Raw genomic sequence first — 20520 nt, 5'->3', positions numbered from 1 at the left:
CCCAAGGCATTGTCATAGCCAGCTCATTGTTTCGTCCGCCGTCCACGTCATGCCAAAACCATGACATTTTGCTATAAAATCAAAGTGCTTCAACCTACAACTTTAAAACTTCATATGTAGGCCCCTGCGAGAGTTTAATGAATCATTCATGAATCATTCTTGCATCATTCATGAACAACATTCATGAACTCTTCATGAAGGTTAAATGGCCGCTTTCTGAAATAGTTCTTAAAAATATATAGTTCATGAACCATTCATGAATCAATTTGTTCATGAATCATTCATGAACCTTGAATCATTCATGAACCTTCATGAACTTGCATATTTCATGATTATTTTATGAAGCGGCCATTTAACCTTCATGAATAGTTCATGAATGGAAACTTCATGAAACAAGCAAGATTAATTCATGAATTTAATGTTCTAGAACTATATAGAACTGCACCCCGCAGCCGAGCGTTGACACCCGTTATGCTGTGCTCTTGTTTAAATGGCAACATTTAGTATTTTATCAATCATGTGGTTAACAAAAAAGTATGGCCAAACTGCCTGACCCATATTTTTAGATGCTTATTTTATAATGTGGATGCAGGCAAATTTGTTTGCCCTAATTATGCTATGGACATTAATTTAATTTGTTGGAAAACTTAAACAAGTAAATTATTTATAAGTTTGGAATGAGAACAGCTAGGTTTTGTAGGTCAGGAAACCTGTGTGTGCACCAAATGCTTTTATAATTAACAACTTTAAAATACCCTATGGCTCTGCCATTCCAAACTTTGAAGCATGACCTGCTATTAGGAGAGATTGACCCATTAATTCCTTTGAGCACTTATGACTGTCTGGCCTTTTCACAGTTTTGCAACAAGTTTCTAGTAAACTGAGTTTCCAAATATACTTAATGAAAACAAAAATTAGCTGCACTCAAGGAAAACAGGGATTAATTCATTTGGATAAAATGCAGTTCCAGATTAGCCTTTACCGTCAGCACAGGCTAATCAGTCAGCACAGGCTAATCAGTCAGCACAGGCTAATCAGGGACGAGGCTTCCTTCTCCTTTGGTATGTTTTGTTTAACCCTTTACCACAACGATACATTTTTTTATGTGTATGTAGTCCCTTAGAAAGTTAAATTTAATTAAAGACGTTTCTTGCTAGATTCAAGTTTTAAAGGCTTCATTTCCAACCCTTAAATACTGACGAGCAGCAAACAGCATAAAACCTGAACAGACTGCAGTTACTCACAGGCTGTTCTGGTTTTATGCTGTTTGCATATAGCTAGTTTCACTTTGCGTCTGAGGGGGAAAGGATTAAAAGAAATATTTTTTATTATTCAAGTCTAGGCCGAAAGTGTTCTCCCTGATTAGTTTGTGCACACACTTAACCCTTTGAGTGCTGGAACCGGATTTTGAAGACCTTTGCAAACAGTTTGGATCCAGATGAGACGCCACAGAATGTGGCGTCTCATCAGGATCCAAACTGTTTGCTATTCTGATAGTGGTCTTAGAAAAATAATCGAAGAAAATGCTAATTTTAGAAATTCAGCAGACGACATTTTAGCTGACAACAAATTTCCCAGCATGCAAAGGTTTAACACTCATGCATTAAGCCCCATTTTCCAAGAGTGAGGCTAATATCAATGTTGTTATGTGAATGTTAAGCTGCTCAGTCCAAATGAATCGTGTTCTGAGCGGACTGCACGAGCTTATCTGAGATGACACTTTACGCACATGCATTAAGCCCAGTTTTCTCAGAATGGGGCTCGTTTAGTTACTCAGTCCAAATGTCTTAATGTCTATGCCAAAGTGCATGTTAGAATCCATTATGAATAATTAGACTGCAATAGAGACTGGTTTCCTGTCCCAACTGATAAGCCTTGCTGGATAGTGATAAACAAGATCACTTAATCAGATATCTTCGGAGATCATTCTAGCCTGTAAGATCAAAGAAAATCAGTTATGACCCGCTTTCTGGGAACAATGGGCTTAATGCGTGTGCTTAAAGTGTTGTCCCAGATTTGCCTACGAGGACCTCACAGGCTAATCTGGGACAAAAGTTTTTGCCTAATGGATTTTTTTCCATGAAGAAAATGTCTTTTATACAAAAATCCAGTTTTGGCAAAAAGTGCCGTCCCTGTGCGGACTGCACGGGCTCATCTGGGACGACACTTTTCGCAAATGCATTAATTAAGCCCAGTTTTCTCAGAAAGTGGCTTCATTTATTGCGCAATTTTTTCATGCTTTTTTGTGAAGGTGAATGTGTCTTTAAGACCAATTTATCTGTGTATTATTGAGGTATTTAAGGTCAGAGGCGCTATCAGTTTATCAAATGGATATCTCTAGAGGTGTCTAGGGTTATTGACTTTTGTCTTAAGTAATCAAGCAAGACAACCAGACCTTAATACCAGATAAAGAACTTTGTCACCAGTGTTATCAGTTTGACACTTGTGAAGTGTTTATTTTGTGATAGATTACATATCTGTACATTGTTTTTATTAATTAGTTTATTTTGAGGTAGATTATGCATCTGTAAAATATTTTGCTTAACCCATTTATGCCTAGCGTCTAGAAAAAAGGCCTTGGCTAACATCGTAGACCCAGATGACACGCCGCATGATGCGGCGTCTCATCAGGGTCTGCACTGTTTGCTTAAAGGAATTTCTGTAACAAATATTCTAAATATAGAAATAAATATACTAGACATCCCTAATTTTGGAAATAAATTGATCCAATTTAGAAGGATGGGAGAGTCCACTAGGCATAAATGGGTTTAAGTGGATATATGATATGATTTTAGAGACATTATTTCATTTTCTCATTGTCTTAAACCAACACCATACTTTCAGATATTGTTGCTCAGATGAATTGTCCATAGTTACTGTCAGACACTGCTGCTAGTATAAATCGTTTATGCATTCAGACTACTATTGCTCAGATAAATTCGCCATGTTTTTTGATGTTGTTGCTAAAAGATTAATTTCCATACCTTGAGAGGTGCTGCTCATAATAATTTCCATATTTTCATATGCTGTTGCTTGGATGAGTTGTCCATACTTTTAGACACATTTTGTTGTTAAAATTATTCATGGTTAAGATCGTGTAAGTTGCTCAAATTACTTGTTAAATACTTTAAGAAGCTGTTGCTCAAATAATTGTCCATACTCATCTGTTAGACACTGTCACTTAGGTAAATTATCCGTACTTTCAGATGAGTTTGCGTATATTTTTTGTTCATGCTTTCAGATATTGTTGCTCAACTTAATTATCCATACTGTAAGAAGTTGTTTCTCAAATTAATGGTCAATACTTTCAGATAGTGTTACATAGATTAACTCTTTCAGTGCTGGAACTGAATTTTGAAGGCCTTTGCAAACAGTTTGGATCCAGATGAGACGCCACAAAATGTGCCGTCTCATCAGGATCCAAACTGTTTGCTATTCTGATAGTATTCGTTGAAAAAAATCGAAGAAAATGCTAATTTTAGAAATTCAGCAGACAACATTTAAGCAGACGACAAATTTCCCAGAATGCAAAGGGTTAATCGCCCATTCTTTCCACAGTCTTACTCAGATCAATCAGTGGCCTTTTCACAGTCTTGCTTTGATTTATTGTCCATACTTTCAAGACAGTGTTTCTCATATGCATGGTCCATATTTTCAGACGCTGTTGCGTGTTTGGGACTGCTTCCTGTTGGAGGGCCCAAAGGTTCTGTTCCGGTTTGCGCTGGCAATCTTACGCCTGCATGAGCGAGACATCCTGCAGAGGAGTGACACCATGGGCATCATGAAACACCTCAAGTCATGCACGCGGCTCACATATGACGTGGAAGGGCTTGTCAAGGTTAGTGGGAACTGCTTGTCAAGGTTAGTGGGAAGGGCTTGTCAAGGTTAGTGGGAAGGGCTTGTCAAGGTTAGTGGGAAGGGCTTGTCAAGGTTAGTGGGAAGGGCTTGTCAAGGTTAGTGGGAAGGGCTTGTCAAGGTTAGTGGGAATGGCTTGTCAAGGTTAGTGGGAAGGGCTTGTCAAGGTTAGTGGGAAGGGCTTGTCAAGGTTAGTGGGAAGGGCTTGTCAAGGTTAGTGGGAAGGGCTTGTCAAGGTTAGTGGGAAGGGCTTGTCAAGGTTAGTGGGAAGGGCTTGTCAAGGTTAGTGGGAAGGACTTGTCAAGGTTAGTGGGAAGGACTTGTCAAGGTTAGTGGGAAGGGCTTGTCAAGGTTAGTGGGAAGGACTTGTCAAGGTTAGTGGGAAGGACTTGTCAAGGTTAGTGGGAAGGGCTTATCAAGGTTAGTGGGAAGGGCTTGTCAAGGTTAGTGGAAAGGGCTTGTCAATGTTAGTGCGAAGGGTTGTAAAGGTTAGTAGGAAGAGCTTGTTAAGGTCAGTGGGAAGGGCTTGTCAAGGTTAGTGGGAAGGGCTTGTCAAGGTTAGTGGGAAGGGCTTGTAAAGGTTAGTAGGAAGAGCTTGTCAAGGTCAGTGGGAAGGGCTTGTTAAGGTTAGTGGGAAGGGCTTGTCAAGGTTAGTGGGAAGGGCTTGTCAAGGTTAGTGGGAAGGGCTTGTCAAGGTTAGTGGGAAGGGCTTGTCAAGGTTAGTGGGAAGGGCTTGTCAAGGTTAGTGGGAAGGGATTGTCAAGGTTAGTGGGAAGGGCTTGTCAAGGTTAGTGGGAAGGGCTTGTCAAGGTTAGTGGGAAGGGCTTGTCAAGGTTAGTGGGAAGGGCTTGTCAAGGTTAGTGGGAAGGGCTTGTCAAGGTTAGTGGGAAGGACTTGTCAAGGTTAGTGGGAAGGACTTGTCAAGGTTAGTGGGAAGGGCTTGTCAAGGTTAGTGGGAAGGACTTGTCAAGGTTAGTGGGAAGGACTTGTCAAGGTTAGTGGGAAGGGCTTATCAAGGTTAGTGGGAAGGGCTTGTCAAGGTTAGTGGAAAGGGCTTGTCAATGTTAGTGCGAAGGGTTGTAAAGGTTAGTAGGAAGAGCTTGTTAAGGTCAGTGGGAAGGGCTTTAAAGGTTAGAGGAAAGGCATTTCAAGGTCAGTGGAAAGGGCTTGTCAAGGTTAGTGAGAAGGGCTTGTCAAGGTTAGTGGGAGGCACTTGTCAGGGTCAGTGGGAATGGCTTGTCAAGGTTATTGGGAAGTCAAGGTTAGTGGGAAGGGCTTGTCAGGGGGAGGGCATGTCAATGTCAGTGGAAAGGGCTTGTCAAAGTGAGTCTGAAGGGGTTTTCAATGTCAGTGGAAAGGGCTTGTCAAAGTGAGTCTGAAGGGGTTGTCAAGTTGGGTGGTAAGGGTTTGCCAAGGTTAGTGGGAAGGGCTTGTCAAGTTCAGTGGGAAGGGCTTGTCAAGTTTAGTGAGAATGGCTTGTCAAGGCAAGCAAAAAGGGCTTGTCAAGGTTAGTGGGAAGGGCTTGTCAAGGTTAGTGGGAAGGGCTTGTCAAAGTTAGTGGGCAGGGCTTATCAAGATAAGTCAGAAGGGCTTGTCAAGGTTAGTGGAAAGGACTTCATTAATTAGATGGTCTAATAAAGAATAGTTGGAATGTCTTGTAAAAATTAATTAGAAGTTTTTATCAAAGTCAGAGGGAAGGGCTTGTCAAGGTCAGTGGGAATGACTCATTAAGGTCAGTGATTATGGAAGGTCAAGGTCAGTGGGATGGTCTCCTTAGGGTAAATTGGAAGGGATTTTCAATGTCAAAAGCTTGTCAAGGTCAGTGGAAAAAGCTTGTCAATGTCAGTGAAAAGGGCTTGTCAAGGTGAGTGGGAAAGACTTGAAACGGTAAGTATAAAAGGCTTGTCAAGGTCAGTGAAAAGGGCTTTTCAATGTCAGTAATAATGGCTTGTCAAGGTTAGTGGGAAGGACATGTCAAAGGCAATTGGAAGGATATGTAATGGTCAGTGAGAATGGCTTGTCAAGGTCAGTGGGAAGGGCTTGTTAAGGTCAGTGGGAATGGCTAGTCAAGGTCAGTGGGAATGGCTTGTTAAGGTCAGTGGGAATGGCTAGTCAAGGTCAGTGGGAAGGGCTTGTTAAGGTCAGTGGGAATGGCTAGTTAAGGTCAGTGGGAAGGGCTTGTTAAGGTCAGTGGAAATGGCTAGTCAAGGTCAGTGTGAAGGGCTTGTTAAGGTCAGTGGGAAGGGCTTGTCAAGGTCAGTGGGAAGGGCTTGTTAAGGTTAGTGGGAAGAGCTTGTTAAGGTCAGTGGGAATGGCTAGTCAGTGTTTGGCTTTACATTTTACTCAGCAGAGAACGGTTAAGTAACTGGTGTGTGTTGCCTAGGAAGTAGGTACAGCAGACGTTTATGGATGCACTTTATTTAAGCTCAAAAAGTATCAAAGTGGTCATTGAACAAGTAATTGTATTTCATAATTTTGAATTACAGATATTTTTGCCCCCAAATTTTAAACAATAAAAATTTAGGAAAATAGGGTAAGTTCAGTTACATATACCATCAGCAAATTGAATTTTAATGCCATGTTGCCTGATATGGTATGGACTTCTAATGATTTTTGTGTTTTCTATAACACCAAAAAGGCTGTTTGCTTTCTATGAAATTTCAGCTTGCTTTCGATGGCCTCAAGCCTTTTCCAAAGCGTCGTGATACCATCTCAAAGCAGACGTGTTACCTGAACGCACTCAAGGAGAAATACAAGAAGAAAGAGCTACAGAGACTTGCGTTTGCAGAGAGGGAACAGATGGTTGGTCTCACTAGAAACTCTTTTGCATCTTGACACTTTACATTTTGTGTCTTATCACTATTCTGCTGCCTTTTATGTGAACTTGATAACACAAAAAGCAACAGAGAACACTTCAGTTCCTTGGAGCCTCCCCCTGTCTCTATGGCCCTATTGTTATTATATAATATCTTGTAAAAATGAACAAAATATATATAGGATGATAATTTGGCAAACAACTTGCAATGTGTAGTTATTCTTACTGCGCCCTATAAACATTTGCACATGATACTGTAGAATCATTTATATTCGTTGACTTGAAATGTCGAGGTCCTTTGAAAAACAACTTTTTCGTGGTCATTAAATTCTTGGGTTTCTGATTTTGATAAAAAAAAAGGGTAATTTGTGTTTGTTATTTTTCAATGTCTTTTTGGACAATCAAGGATCTTCATACAACTAATGAAAACTAATGCCCCATGAATATTTTACAGCATTTCAAATGTTAAAGTATTGAGCCTTCAACTTATCTTTTTATTTCAGACTTGAACAAAATTGCAGGCATCAACTGCAGGTGTTTTCTATCAATGGTTGGACACAGAATGCTAATCTGAAGTGTTTATATTCTGTCATGTAGTTTGTTTTATGAACAGCCTTGATGAAAGAGTATAAGTGATAAGGTAGTCCATGTCCAACAAGATTTGGGCGGTACTTTAATATAACACTGTATCATTAAAAATTGTATAGCTTTTAATTCTCTGGCAGTAAGTCGATGCATATTTGTACTTGAATTTTTTCATTTCTTACTTCAGTGCAGACAAAATAAATAAAGATAGGGCATGACTGTGTAATGTTCACTACTATCTAGGTTTAATCATAGATTAAAATACTAAACAATATTTTTAATCAACGTTAACAAATTCCTGTTGTGCATCATTTAAATCCAATCATGGGCTGTGATTATTATACTAATTGATGTTAATTGATTGCTAACAGATTCCAAGTCCAAATGTTAAACAAAATTGAAGTCCTGGTTGTAAGATTGGGACATGCTTGTGGGTGGGCTAGCAGTGTCAAACAGGTGGTTGCCAGCCAATAAATAGTTTTCATTTATTAGTCTTGATAAAGCTTTGCATTGCATTTGGGGTCTATCGGATCATAGCCAATTTCACTGTTACTAAAAATTTTAAAAAGTTTCTTACATATAACTTTAGTTTGGATGGAGGTATTGCATTGAAAATGAAAATGTGTGTTGATGTAGCTTACATGCAAAGGGGTTGCACAATTCTTTAAAAGAAAATAAATAATTAAGACATACACAGCCTGGTTTCTAATAGCATTTCCATTTTTGTTGTTTCTTTGTTTTATTTTCCCCACAGAATGCGGGATTAAGCATATCACTTGTCCGACTGCAACCATTTGTTGGGCCATTATGCACATACGTACTTCCTGAAGCCAAGTTTTTATAATTACTCTTTAAGAACTGGGTTTATTGTGCTCAAACTTTTACATTTGAATGCCTTAAGTGTATCTTTCTTTTTTCCATTGTATAATTGCCTGAATCTGGTTTTCAGATGCTCTTAAACTAATGAGTGTATCGTACTAAAACTTGAACAGTAAAATTATGTTTAGATGATTGAAAATAATGGGCTTTCAGTTGTGACGAATTTTCACAGAATCTTGTTCAAACTTTCATAGTGGAAAGAACTTGTGTATAAATTATTGTAAAGAAAGAAGTAACTGCAACCAGTTTTGGCAGAATTATGTCTTTTTGTCTTTTTTTGACTACTGTAGCATATAAAGTGGATTTGCCTGTGTGTTCTTGGGGCATCAGTGTTTGTGACAATATTTCTTGTAATGTCTTAAAGTTGCACTCTAACCATTTAAAAATAATAATCCACAGATGCACTACATTGTTGAAAGTTTCCATGTCTGGTTCCACAATTTTATGACTTTTATATAGTACTAAAAGTGTTTTTTTTAACCATTTTGACTTAAAAGTTTAGAATAAAAATGTTTTCACTATTATATTTCTATATTAAACTAATAGAGATGGATGGGGAAATGAAATAAATGCAGAAATATTATATATTTTTTCGATTATTATTGTTTTAACCCTCCACCTTGGAATTTTGTGGCAGTCGTGTAAAAAAAACTTGTTGAGATGGGGAATGGGGCCAAATTTGGGCCCCAAATTTGACCAAAAATCACTGACTATGTTCATAAAAAAAATATGTGCTACTTATAAGGTCCAATTTTACACTGTTACACTTTTTCCAGTACATGAACATGGAAGCAGAAGCAGGCTGTTTCCTAGGTATTGAGTGTGCTGTAACCATTGACAACGGTGGGTGTGACAGATTGAAGAGTTTAGATCTTGGTTGTAAAACAAAGATAATTGTTCAGTTAAAAATAAGCCCTTTTCATCTTCAATTGTTCATCTTAAATGAATTTATTTGGATTTTAAAAAGGTTTTGCTATGTTCTTAACCATGAATTTGTATGCCTGTTTGAAATATTTTCTTTGAAAATGTCACTTTAAATGACAGTAAGCTTTGCTTGATAATGGCTAAGACAAGATTTCTTCAACAAATTAAACATGAAAAACATACCTTTTATATTATGAACATTGATGGCTGTTGTCTGCGATAAAGTCAGAGAACTTCCCTAATGGGGACCTGTTTAGTCGCCGACAAATGACAATGCGTTTTGTATAAACATAGAATTTAATTGCATATTAAAATAATAACAAGACTTCCACGGTCACTGGGATTGCATGCTTAAAATAACAACCAATTAATATAATTCCATATATATATATAACTTTGATATTCAGTATTTATCTATGATAAATTGAATGAACCTTCCTATCTGTGGGCCTTCTAATTGTTGTTTTCAGGTCAGGTTTGGTTCTGCTATGGAGATCAGAACATCGGCCATCTTGGCTGTGTCTCCTGTGATAGCAGTACCATGTACACTGTCAACTACAAGGTTTGTTAGGACATGCCTTTGGTTTTATAACAAATATGCAGCTCTCTTAGAAAACAGGGCTTAATGCATGTGCATAAAGTGTTGTCCCAAATTAGCCTGTGCAGTCTGCACAAGCTAATCTGGAACAATACTTTACGCACAAACTGGATTTTCACAAAGAAGAGACTTCATTTAAACAAAAAAAAACTTGAAAGCCGAAAGTGTTGTTCCTGATTAGCCTGTGCATTGTCCCTGATAAGCCTGTGCAGACTGCTCAGGCTAATCTGGGATGACACTTTAAGCACATGCATGAAGCCTCTTTTTCACAGAGTGCAGCTTAAATAAATGAGGAATTTTGGTTTGTACAACATCTATGCATACTCCTTATTGAACATGACTTCTGCTCGGAAATAAGCTATTGGGCGCCGCAAATAGTTACCTGACTCACTTAATTTCCTATACATATTCATTTCCATGATAGCTATGGATTACGATGTCCACTCTTAAATAAGCTTTATTCATGTCACAAAATGTATCTGAATTCATATCTATCCTATCATCACAATAACACAATGAGCTGGGTCAAGTAACAATAGACTGATCCCGGAAAAGCACGAGTTTAGAAAAACCCTGGCTAATCACCCCGGTACAAACAACGCTGGTCCATTATATCAACCAATGATAGCTTCCTTTAAATAATAACGGTTGATATGGTGTGGGATTTTGAAAGGATTATAAATGGGTCATGTTTATTTGTACCAGCAGATTAAATTAATTAGTGGGTTTTTCCAAAAAGTTGCTTTTTCCGGGATACATATATTGGTCTTATGTCATATATGGCCATTGTAGCTCCAGACTGGCCTTCGCATCAACACAGTCTTGTCAGCAGGTACCATGTCCGCTTATGAGACAAAGAAACCTTGTGTCTTTTTAAAGTTAACATCATAGCTAATGACAAGACTGTGCGATTGTGAAGGCTTGTCTAAGGCTATGCTCGACCCCATATGGCATAACACCCATTTTAGTATGATGCAGCTAAAAAAAAAAAACGTTTGATAAACGTTGGTGTATTTCACCCTAACGCTTTATGAAAACAGGAAATACATGCAATAGAGTGATATCATTTTGTTTGTTTGATGATGTCATTGCTGTCTTTCATGCTTTATGTGAGCAATTTTCTTTTTTTGTTAAGTAACAAATAAAGAAAAGAAAATGTGAAAATTATGGGATAAATAGAATAATAAGTAAGTGTAAAGTACTAATAAGTGTGTTTCCTAGGCACTGAAACCTTAACTTCAGGTTTTCTTGGCCTCATAAAATAAATTTATCTGAGCCTTTGTTCTGGGAAAACAGGGCTAAATGCACGGGAGTAAAGTGTTGTCTCAGATTAGCATGTGTAGTCTGGGACAACTATTTCCAGCTTAAGTGGATACTGGATAAGAAGAGATGTCCTTTTAATAAAAAAGACCTTAAAAACTGAAAGTGTTGTCCCTAATGGCCCGAATAAATTGTGATGAATTTTATTTGTATGTTAGCTTGGAACAAAAACCTGTGCCTTAATTTTTCTTAGCCTCCCTTAATAAACATATCTATATTAAACACTTGCCCAGTATACTCTATTTTCAACTATATGCCTTGGTGTAGTGGATATGGTGTTAGGCTGTCAACCGCAAGGTCACGGGTTTAATCCCCATCACAGGAGTATTCTTTAAATCTCCCTCTAAAACGAAAATTACTGGTTCTATCCAGGAAACCGACTTGAAAGCGTTTTGAGTAACTCAAAGCTTTCTATTCAACCATGCTTTAATAAATACATTTAACCTTATAAATTGGCTGTCATGGTTACAGCTGGACACTCGCCTGATGTGCATGTGTCCGCTGGGAGATGATGAGCTCCTGTTGGGTACCATCTCCTGGCTCCTGGTCTCAGTCAATCCAACCAATCACGAGCAGCGCTGGCAGATCCAGCTCCACGACGCCATCCTGGCCGTCTGCTGCTATGACGATGTCGACTCAGGCCTCACACGCATCTTCTCTGGTCTTGCCGACGGAACTGTTGCTGTGACAGAGGTACAGCATTTTTGTTGTTTATATTATAGTGTATTCTGCTTTCTGTATGCCATATCAAGCCATGTGTAGATAATGTTATGGAGCCATTGCAGATAAGCCATGTACAGAGGTAAGCCCCAAATTGTTCTAGCTTTATTTGAGTGCCCTCTTGATCGGAGCCCAGTTTTATACTAACCAGTGCTGTGCTTAAAGACGTGTTATGGGACAGCTTTATGATGATTGGCTCCTGACAAAGTTTGGTGTTTGCTTTAAGTGTAGAAGAAATCAAGTTTAGGTGAAAAGTGTTGTCCCTGATTAGCCTATACAAACTGCACAGGCCAATCTGGGGTAAAATTTTACGCGCATGCGTAAAGCTCCGTTTTCTCAAGAACCAAGATTAAATGATGTTGTCTTGACTTCTTTACAGAAACCATACACCATGGAGGAGCCCAATGTGGATGTGATCTACATTTCGATTGGTCAGGCTCCGGTCACATGCCTCATGTTGCTAGGAGACCAGCTGTGGTGTGCCAGCGGGAACACTGTGGCCATCTTACATGCAAAGTAGGAGTTGGAGAGTTGTTTTGTGCTTGTTTGGGTATTAATAATTCACATCCTAAATGGACAGTGCACCAAATAGAATTTAGCTTTCTCTTCAATAAAATGGCTACGTGCAATGTGTCTTTGAAGGATTGAGATTGCCAGTCATTGATTTATATTTTAGTGGTAAACAATGGCACATGATTCACTGATCAAATCACTGGTAAAGATAAACCATGGTTCTTTCATCCAATCAATGGTAAACAATATCACATGGTTATTTTATCCAATCAATGGTAAACAGTAGCACACAGTTCACTTATCCAATGAATGGTAAACAACAGCGCACGGTTCACTCATCCAATCAATGGTAAACAGTAGCACAAGGGTTACTTACCCAATCAATGGTTAACAGTAGCATACAGTTCACTTATCCAATGAATGGTAAACAACAGCACACATGGTTCACTCATCCAATCAATGGTAAACAGTAGCACAAGGGTCACTCATCCAATCAATGGTAAACAATATCACATGGTTATTTAATCCAATCAGTTTGAAACAATGACACATGGATCACTAATGTAATCAATGGAAAACAATATAGGTTCACTTGTCCAATAAATGTACATAAAATCTTTGACAAAAAAAGGCAAATTGAAAAGCAGAGCAAACTATGTTGTTGGTTTTGATCAAAATTGATTAAACTTTTTTATTGAAGAACCCTGGATGCCATGGACATATTTTCTGTGTCTGTGAATCCATATGATCACATCCTGGCCCTGTGTGATGGCCCCTTTGGGATCTGGATTTCCCTGCGTGGATCCTCCATCCTAGAACTCTGGGATCCCAAGACCCTTAACTGCCGGATGCTCTACGACACCCGAACAGACCGGTACCCGCAACTACGAAAGGTACTTAAGCGGTTGTTATAAGCTGGGTTAAAGTAAGATATCTTTTTTATTCCATCATAATACCCCCAGTAATAAAATAATACCGTGTCTGAGAAATGTTGGTGTATTCAACATTTCTGTATACATGTGTGTTATATTGTCAACATTTGGTTTATTTTCCATGATTAATTTGGTGTTAAATTTAGTTTTCAGACAGTTTCCTTTTGTTTGATATGCTGAAGACTGAAAAGTGCAGAAATGATGGGATAAATAAAATACCATGCAAGTGTTTCACAAGGGAAAGTCTCGCAAGGCTTGTGGTTTAGGCTTTCAAAGCCTCCTTAACCCTTTGCATGCTGGGTAATTTGTCTTCTGCTAAAATGTCGTCTGCTGAATTTCTAAAATTAGCATTTTCTTCGATTTTTTTTCAAAGAATACTATCAGAATAGCAAACAGTTTGGATCCTGATGAGACGCCACGTTTTGTGGCGTCTCATCAGGATCCAAACTGTTTGCAAAGGCCTTCAAAATTCGGTTCCCGCACTGAAAGGGTTAAATTATTTAGTTGTATTCAAAACAAAGCTACTATTCTCTAACTATAAACAGTTGATGATTTACCTTGAATATATAAGCTTCTCTGAGAAAAAGGGGCTAAATGTGGGTAAAGTGTTGGCCCTGAAAAGCCTGTGCAGTCTGCACTGGTTAATCAGGAATGACATGTTATGCTTTAAGGAGGGTTGAATTTTAGAAGTGATTTACATAAAGTCTCTTCTAAATGGACTTCACAGGCTAATGTGGGATGACACTTTACTCACATGCGTTATATAAGCCCCATTTTTTTACTGAGGTAGCATGTATATTTCACAACTTGCTCTGCAGGAGGATGATGCATATTTCAACCGAGCCCGTATCACGTCCATCCTGTCCCACGGCAGCACAGTGTGGGTTGGCACCGGTGAGGGGAACCTCAGCGTGTACGAGATACTCGAGTCCGCAGCAGCTCAAGACTCCCACCGAGCGGTCTCCCTCTGTAGAGACCTCCTCAAGCATGTCCTATGTGGTGAGGCCTAACAAGAAAAGAGGATTTGGTGAGTTGGGGCCTGTGTGTTTATTTCAGTGGTGAGGCCTAAAAAGAAGAGAGGATTTGGTGAGTTGGGGCCTGTGTGTTTATTTCAGTGGTTAGGCCTAACAAGAATAGAGGATTTGGTGAGTTGGGGCCTGTGTGTTTATTTCATACTGTTGACAGGTCCAACTGCTCTTCATGAGTGCATACATGTGTGGACCTGCCCCTTTGACCTTTCAGGGGAAAAGGTTAATTCTGAGCCAAAGTAGGTCAAATTTACCCCAGCTGCCCGGATATTTGCCAAAGATATAATTTTGATCCAAATAGATCAGTGCACAGTGGCCAATGAGACCTTTTGTGTGTGTTTGGTACATTTTATCTGTGACATATTGTTATCTCCGCTAGAAGGCTTGTAAGTTGGGTTGATTCAACAAGAAAAGAGGCTTTGGTCAGTTAAAACACCAATCACCAAATTACTTCCAAAATGGTAAACTGTGTAGAATTTATTTCCAATGGACATCTAACCAACCAAACTTTCAATGTTATAATGTGTGAGTGTAGATTTTTATGTCCCCATTAGGGTGGCATATAGCAGTTGAACTGTCCGTCAGTCTCTCCATCAGTCCGAAAACTTTAACATTGCCCATAACTTTTGCAACATTGAAGATATCAGCTTGATATTTGGTATGCACGTGTATCTCATGGAGCTGCACATTTTGAGTGGTGAAAGGTCAAGTTCATGTTTCCATGTCAAAGGTCAAATATATGGCTTGAAAGTGGCGCAGTAGAGGGCATTGTGTTTCTGACAAACACATCTCTTGATAGTGCATGCACTGGGATTTTTTACCAATGTTGCCATCGCCCTCAGAAGACTTGTAAGTTGGGCTTAGGGGATAGTGCAAGATGCTGAAGATGTCCCAAGTCTGTAGATGACACTGGATCTTTAAGGGCTCAAGTGTTCATGTTATCCTAGGACCCATTTACCTCTCACTTGCAAACTCTGTAAGCATATTTACCAAGTCAAATTGTTTATTATATTTTAGGCTTGGTTTGGTTTTGAACTTGTTTAAAAAAAAATCTGACACCATAGACTTTTTCAGTGGAATGTCACATAAAAAAGAACTAGATTTAAGTACCAAACATATCCATCATAAATCATTTCAAATAAGATATTTTAAAAAGATGTTCTACTGAAAGTGAAATATTTGTTTCATTTGTTCTCTACAAGTCATGGGTGTTTTGTGCAGAATGGTGGCAATTAATAATTTCAGTAATTTAAAACCATGCAATGACATTCAAATGCATATATTGTTTTGTTGATAAACTGGAATTTCAGTTGTTTAATATCCTATTGATTAGGTGTTGTTGGGTTCAATCCCCAACATAGGAACTAACTCAGGATTAACGACTAAAACATTAGATATTGAATCTTTATCTAGGAAACTGGGCTTAATGCATTGTGAAAGTGTTGTCCCAGATTAGCCTGTGCTGTCTACATATGCTAATCAAGGACAACACTTAATGCCTAGACTGGAATTTTGTTTAGAAGAGACTTCCTTTGAAAGAAAAAATCTGTCCCTGATTAGCCTGCGCAGACTGCTTAGGCTAATTTGGGACAACACTTTATGCTCATGCATTTGACCCAGTTTTGACAACACTTTATGCTCATGCATTTGGCCCAGTTTTGACAACACTTTATGCCCATGCATTTGGCCCAGTTTTGACAACACTTTATGCTCATGCATTTGGCCCAGTTTTGACAACACTTTATGCTCATGCATTTTGCCCAGTTTTGACAACACTTTATGCCCATGCATTTGGCCCAGTTATCTCAGAAGTCTGCTAAATTGTTGTTCCAAGACAATTGACACCATATTGCCTTAAAAGCATCAGTTTTTCTATGCAATCAAGGGAAAATGCATAGGTTTAAAATATTTTTAAACCATGAGCATGTTGATGTATGTATTGTTTTCCAGAGGGACGAACATCCCATGGTCAGTCAATCGAGCCCAGGGTACGTGTGGACTCGTGTATCCAGTCAAGCCTCGAGGTGCAGATGGACTCCCTCGATGACCTGGATTTTTGTAAGTGGGTTACAAGGCACTATATATGTGGGACCTGTACAATTTCAAATATTAATGACAAACCTTACTTTAAAAGTAAATGCTTCTACATTATACATTTTGAACATAGTTATTTCCATTTCTAATCATTCAAAGTCACTGGGTGTTTTAAGCATATTTTGCTTCTGATTTAATTTGTTCCTTATTTAACTAAAATAAACATTTTTAATTTGAACTTTTTGCAATTAGAATTTTCAGTATATCATACATTTGAAAATGCACTTTTAAAGAAGGTGTATTTTTAGCTCATTACTTCCGGTATTCATCAAAAGCTTTGTGCTATATAACTCGCCTCTGCATCTGTGCCTGTGTAATGCTGTGTTATGGTAAACATGCTACATTGCAGTATCACTGTTTCTATTACAGGTATTCAATATAAAACTTCACATGTTTGTTCTGGGTTATTGTGTGAGGTCACTGACCAAGTTCCCTAACCCTGATCGGCCAATAAGAAAAATTATGCCATTTTTTTCACATCTTCTAAACATTTGCCTGTAAGTTCTTGATGTCTCTATATCTAATAAATATTGAAATTGTTCTATTTGTGTAGTTTTATGTAAGCCTATTCAAATGTGCAATGTTCTGTTTGTGTAGCGGGATGTGAGCAAGATGAATTTCAGTCTAACCAGACATCGTCCGTACACCACGCCCGACGGTATCTAAGGAGACGCAGCTCCTCAGAGACCAACCTCAACAATCTGCACAGCAACAACAGCATCCAGGATAGCAATGGTACTCCTTCATACTAAAAATTCCATAAAAGCGCAAAGTGTAATCCATGATTAACCTGTGCAGACTGCACAGGCTTATCTGGGATGACACTTTACACACATGCATTATCCACAACATCCATGACATCAATGGTACTCAGGCTTCTTTCTAATCTCAGTTTCTGGATTGTTGTTAGGTCTCACACAACTTGCCCCAGAATATGAGTTCCACAGAGATGTACATGAATCTAACGAGTTCGAATTTGGGTCATGAGGTCACATAAACAAGGTCATGTTGGGAAATTCGATTTAAAGCTTTTGATCACTTGTGAGGACTCATTTATTGCCCAGTAGATATTAAATCCTGCTAAATCTTGAAAAGCCTGTTTTTCTTAAATCAGGCTTATGTATCTCCTGTAGTGAGTGTTTGAAATGTTTCAACCTGCCCATTCCCAGGCCTTGATCGGCACCACTCAGAGAACGACCTTGACCTTTGTGAGCGCCTGCGCAAGCTGAGTGAGCATGTGAGCGACCTTGAGGAGGAGACAGAGAGCAAGATGGAGGCTGAGGCACGACGAGAGAGCCTCTCACTGATATCAGACGCAGAGAAGGAACACAAGGTTTGTAGGGCTTACGCACTTTGATATCAGATGCCTTTAACAAACACAAGGTGTATGTTAGTTACTCACTCTGATATCAGATACAGTGAACAAACATAAGGTATACAGAACTTTCTCATTCTGATATCAGATGTGGAGAACAAACACAAGATATATGGTAGTTACTCACTCTTATGTCAGATGTGCAGAGCAAACACTATTTATATGGCTGTTACTCACTCTGATATCAGACATTGAGAAAATAAACACAAGGTATACGGAAGTTACTCACTGCTACATGTATATCGGATGTGGGGAGCAAACACAAGGTATATGGTAGTTAATCCCTCTGATATCAGCTGAGGAGAACAAACACAAGGTATATGGTAGTTAATCCCTCTGATATCAGCTGAGGAGAACAAACACAAGGTATATGGTAGTTAATCCCTCTGATATCAGCTGAGGAGAACAAACACAAGGTATATGGTAGTTAATCCCTCTGATATCAGCTGAGGAGAACAAACACAAGGTATATGGTTGTTAATCCCTCTGATATCAGCTGAGGAGAACAAACACAAGGTATATGGTAGTTAATCCCTCTGATATCAGCTGAGCAGAACAAACACAAGGTATATGGTAGTTAATCCCTCTGATAACAGCTGAGGAGAACAAACACAAGGTATATGGTAGTTAATCCCTCTGATATCAGCTGAGGAGAACAAACACAAGGTATATGGTAGTTAATCCCTCTGATATCAGCTGAGGAGAACAAACACAAGGTATATGGTAGTTAATCCCTCTGATATCAGCTGAGGAGAACAAACACAAGGTATATGGTAGTTAATCCCTCTGATATCAGCTGAGGAGAACAAACACAAGGTATATGGTAGTTAATCCCTCTGATATCAGCTGAGGAGAACAAACACAAGGTATACAGTAAGCTATACAGTATTTAATCACTCTTATATCAGATTAAGAGAACAAACACAACATATATTGAAGTTACTTTCCTAGATATCAGATGTGGAGAACAAACAAAATTGTTACTCACTCTTATATCAGATGCAGAGAACAAACACAAGGTATACCGTAGTTACTCACTCTTGTATCAGACGTGAAAAACAAACTCAAGGCATATGATAGTTACTCTTTATGATGTCAGAGGCCGATAACAAACACAAGGTATGCGGTAGTTACTTACTCTGATATTAGAGATAGAGAACAAACACAAGGTATACGTTATTTTCTGTTGAACAAAATCAAGTACCTTAATTTTGACAGACATGTTATTTGGCTCTACTAATCTTCTATTGTAAAATACAAGTTTCAAATAAGTCTAAGGTACAAAACATACACATGATCATTTACTTTAACTCTTCCCAGTATTGTTTCTTGCAGAGCATAACAAAAACTATGAAACTGTGCTGTATTTAGTATGATTAGTCGATATCATGGAAAACTCAGCTATGTCTTGCAATCACTAATGGTGTTATTTCATTACCAGTATACTGTAACACCCAGGTATTTTAGCCAATTTCACTCTGTTACAGTTACTGCAACAGGCCCTGTACAAGGCTAAGTCAAGTGGCAGCAGCCGTTCTCAGAAAGACAGCGTCTCTAGTAGGCGCTCAAGCCTTGAGCACCAGCTGCTCTCCCAGGCTCTCTGTGGCAGTAGGCGCTCTAGTAAGGGAGGCAACTCTAGTCGAAGGTCGAGTGTGGAATTGCGGCAATTGAGCCTTCAGTGCAAACAGAACGGGCGACACTCGCCGTCTTCCTTCCACAGCGAGGATTCTGGTGGGTGCTTTTTACATTTAAACTGGGTTCTGGAAAAACTGGGCTTCATACATGAGCCTTAAGTGTCAATCTCTGATTAGCCTGTGCCTGTGCAGGGACAGCACTTTCCACTTTTATGGTATTTTTTGTTCAGGAAGTTGTTTTTTTTAAGAAAAAAATTCAGTTTAGGCGGAAAGTGTTGTTCCAGGTTAGCCTAAGCAAACATCACAGGCTAATCTTAGATGAAACTTTACACACATGTATTAAGATCAGTTTTCTCAGATAAAAGAATCATTCTTACAGTTGGGAGGTCATTTTCATTCCTTCTTAATAATGAACTGCTGTAAGATTTTTATGCCTCCAGTAGGGTGGCATATACTAGTTGAACTGTCAGTCCATCCGTCTGTCTGTCTGTCAGTCAGTCTGTCTGTCCGTCCCGAAAACTTAAACATTGCCCATTACTTTTGCAATATTGAAGATAGCAACTTGATATATGACATGCATGTGTATCCCATGGAGCTGCACATTTTGAGTGGTGATAAGGTCAAGGTCATCCTTCAAGGTCAAAGGACAAATATATGGCTTCAAAGCCGTGCAGTAGGGGGGCATTGTGTTTCTGACAAACACATCTCTTGTTTTCATATAATATTGTTCTTGTTTTTTGCATAAAACTGATTGTACACCAGAAGTTGTCACCTTCTCTTAAAATTTCCTCTTATGTCAATAACATAACGGGAATATTTGTTGGTTTTGGTTGATATTGATTTTAATTGACATGCGGTGAAAATTATTGATATTTTCATGAGCGGCACAGTTCATGAGAGTGGATAAAGATCTAATCTACTGGAACAAACAACTTTCTCTTTATGCAACCCTTTTGCATCTTTTGTCTACAATTTTAAAGGATTACACAAAAAGTTTTTTGTGAATTATGACATTATGATGTAAATAAATTACATTGTTTCACAGCGAAACAGTGAAAATAAATTTTCACTGTAACATGGAAAAAACAGTCTTTAGTTACTGCAGGAAAGCATAGAATGTAATTATATTCATTCCCCATTTACCTCCAATGAGGGAAATAAAGATACCATCACCAAGAGGTGAACAAAACACTAACCTATTAGAATTGCTATTTGGGGTCCATATTTACCAACTCATTCTTAGACTTA

At 38.6% G+C, this 20520-nt stretch overlaps 1 protein-coding gene across 1 annotated transcript in view; it reads left to right on the top strand.

The window, feature by feature from the left end:
* LOC127839791 (uncharacterized) overlaps positions 1–20520 on the top strand; it is a 173090-nt gene that overhangs the window by 135002 nt on the left and 17568 nt on the right. Inside the window, 13 exon segments of the mRNA XM_052368178.1 lie at positions 3659–3838; positions 6520–6657; positions 8911–8977; positions 9529–9620; positions 11448–11669; positions 12076–12212; positions 12910–13102; positions 13960–14076; positions 14078–14168; positions 16120–16227; positions 16861–16998; positions 17433–17596; positions 19126–19369. Of these exon segments, the coding sequence (XP_052224138.1) occupies positions 3659–3838; positions 6520–6657; positions 8911–8977; positions 9529–9620; positions 11448–11669; positions 12076–12212; positions 12910–13102; positions 13960–14076; positions 14078–14168; positions 16120–16227; positions 16861–16998; positions 17433–17596; positions 19126–19369 (1891 nt within the window).

The sequence above is a fragment of the Dreissena polymorpha genome, chromosome 7 (assembly GCF_020536995.1).
Source record: "Dreissena polymorpha isolate Duluth1 chromosome 7, UMN_Dpol_1.0, whole genome shotgun sequence".
NCBI classification, from domain to species: Eukaryota; Metazoa; Mollusca; class Bivalvia; order Myida; family Dreissenidae; genus Dreissena; species Dreissena polymorpha.
Note: the sequence above shows the minus strand (reverse complement) of the source record. Positions and strands in the feature narration are given on the sequence as shown.